Raw genomic sequence first — 1,447 nt, 5'->3', positions numbered from 1 at the left:
TTTCTTTCTTTCTATCTTTCTTTAATCTTGTTGGTTTGTCTTGACTATTCGTCTCAAGAGGACATCGCTGCTCGTTGCGAGAATAGCGATACACAGTAGCCATCTTTTCTTTCTCTTCTTCTTTCTTTCTTCGTTCTTTCTTTTCTCTTCTTCTATCAATCTGTCTTCTCTTTAATCGTCTTTTTCTTTCATATGAAAGAGGAGCCCCTCTCGTCCAGGTATAATGTTGAACCTACCAGCCCTGTCTGTCTCTCTCTCTCTCTTCTTCTCACATGTATTTCATGGATACCCTTCTTACACCTCACTTCTTGTTATTTTTCGTCTTCCCTTTCTTTCTCTCTTTCTTCTCTCCCTCCTTTTCTTCTTTCTTTCTTCTTCTATTTAGGGAGCGGCCGCGGCTGAGGATTTGCTAGCCTTGATCAATCGCAAGTCATCCATCGATCCCCTCAGTCCAGATGGAGTGGTACGCAAAGCCAAACTGAACAGCAAGAAGAAAAAGAAGGAATCTAATTTATCTTTCATCTACCTTTCTTGACTCTAGAATCTATCTTTATCTATCTATATATGTGGGAGGTGGATTGTATCGAGTTACGTGGGAACGCTACAAGAGCTGGTACCCATACAGGTCCTCTATATATCTCGACAGCATAAAGAGATACATAGATAGTTAGATATATGCATTCATGATACAGATATAGATAGATAGATAGGGATGTATGTATATATATATATATATATATGTATATATATATATATGTATCTATGTATCTATATGTATCTATCCCTTGATGTTTGCGGCTGTACGTACGTCTCTATCTTCCTTTCTACTCATGGAACAACGAGAACGGTTTGTCTTGCCACTCTTTCTTTCTTTGTCACTCTTTCATTCTTTTTCTTTCTTTCTTCTTTTCTTTCTTGTGTGTGTTTGATGGGTATTTTAGAGAGATGTTCCCCTGACCGGAGATATCCGTCTGGAGAATATCGTCTTTTCTTATCCTGCGAGAAAAGAGAAGAAGGTCTTCAATGGATTAAATCTTACCCTACCTGCAGGAAAGACGATCGCCCTCGTTGGCACCTCAGGTATACGCCAAACTCTCACTCTTTCTTTCTTTCATTCACACAGCTATACCATATCATTCTTTCTCACTCTTCTTTTCTTGCTTCTTTCTTCCTTTCTTTTACATTTGCAATAAGATGATCGGAGTCACGTGTGTATTGATAGAGTTATGTTTCTTTGTATCTCTCTGTAGACACCTCCCTCCAGAGCTTTATGTCTATATTTGCTTAGATCTCTTCTATCTCCATTTATCGAGGCATGTACATATACACGTATGTATGTCTGTGGGAGAATGACTCAATGAGGGGCTTATCCCACATCTATATATCAATGTGTATATGTCGAGGCAGCAGATGTCTCGACATAAATATGATGTATATCTATCTATCT

The 1,447-nt window shown here is 38.5% G+C and overlaps 1 protein-coding gene across 1 annotated transcript in view; it reads left to right on the top strand.

Annotated features, from left to right (window-relative positions):
• CSUI_001985 (abc transporter transmembrane region domain-containing protein) overlaps positions 1 to 1,082 on the top strand; it is a gene marked incomplete at its 3' end in the record, with an annotated part of 9,809 nt that extends 8,727 nt beyond the window's left edge. Inside the window, exons 11-12 of the mRNA XM_068062188.1 lie at positions 386 to 463; positions 942 to 1,082. Coding sequence (XP_067925836.1) covers positions 386 to 463; positions 942 to 1,082 — 219 coding nt within the window. The remainder of the gene's footprint in view (positions 1 to 385; positions 464 to 941) is intronic.
• Positions 1,083 to 1,447: the final 365 nt, after the last annotated feature.

The sequence above is a fragment of the Cystoisospora suis genome (genome assembly GCF_002600585.1).
Source record: "Cystoisospora suis strain Wien I chromosome Unknown contig_821, whole genome shotgun sequence".
Lineage (NCBI taxonomy): Eukaryota > Apicomplexa > Conoidasida > Eucoccidiorida > Sarcocystidae > Cystoisospora > Cystoisospora suis.
This window is presented reverse-complemented; position numbering and strand designations above follow the sequence as displayed.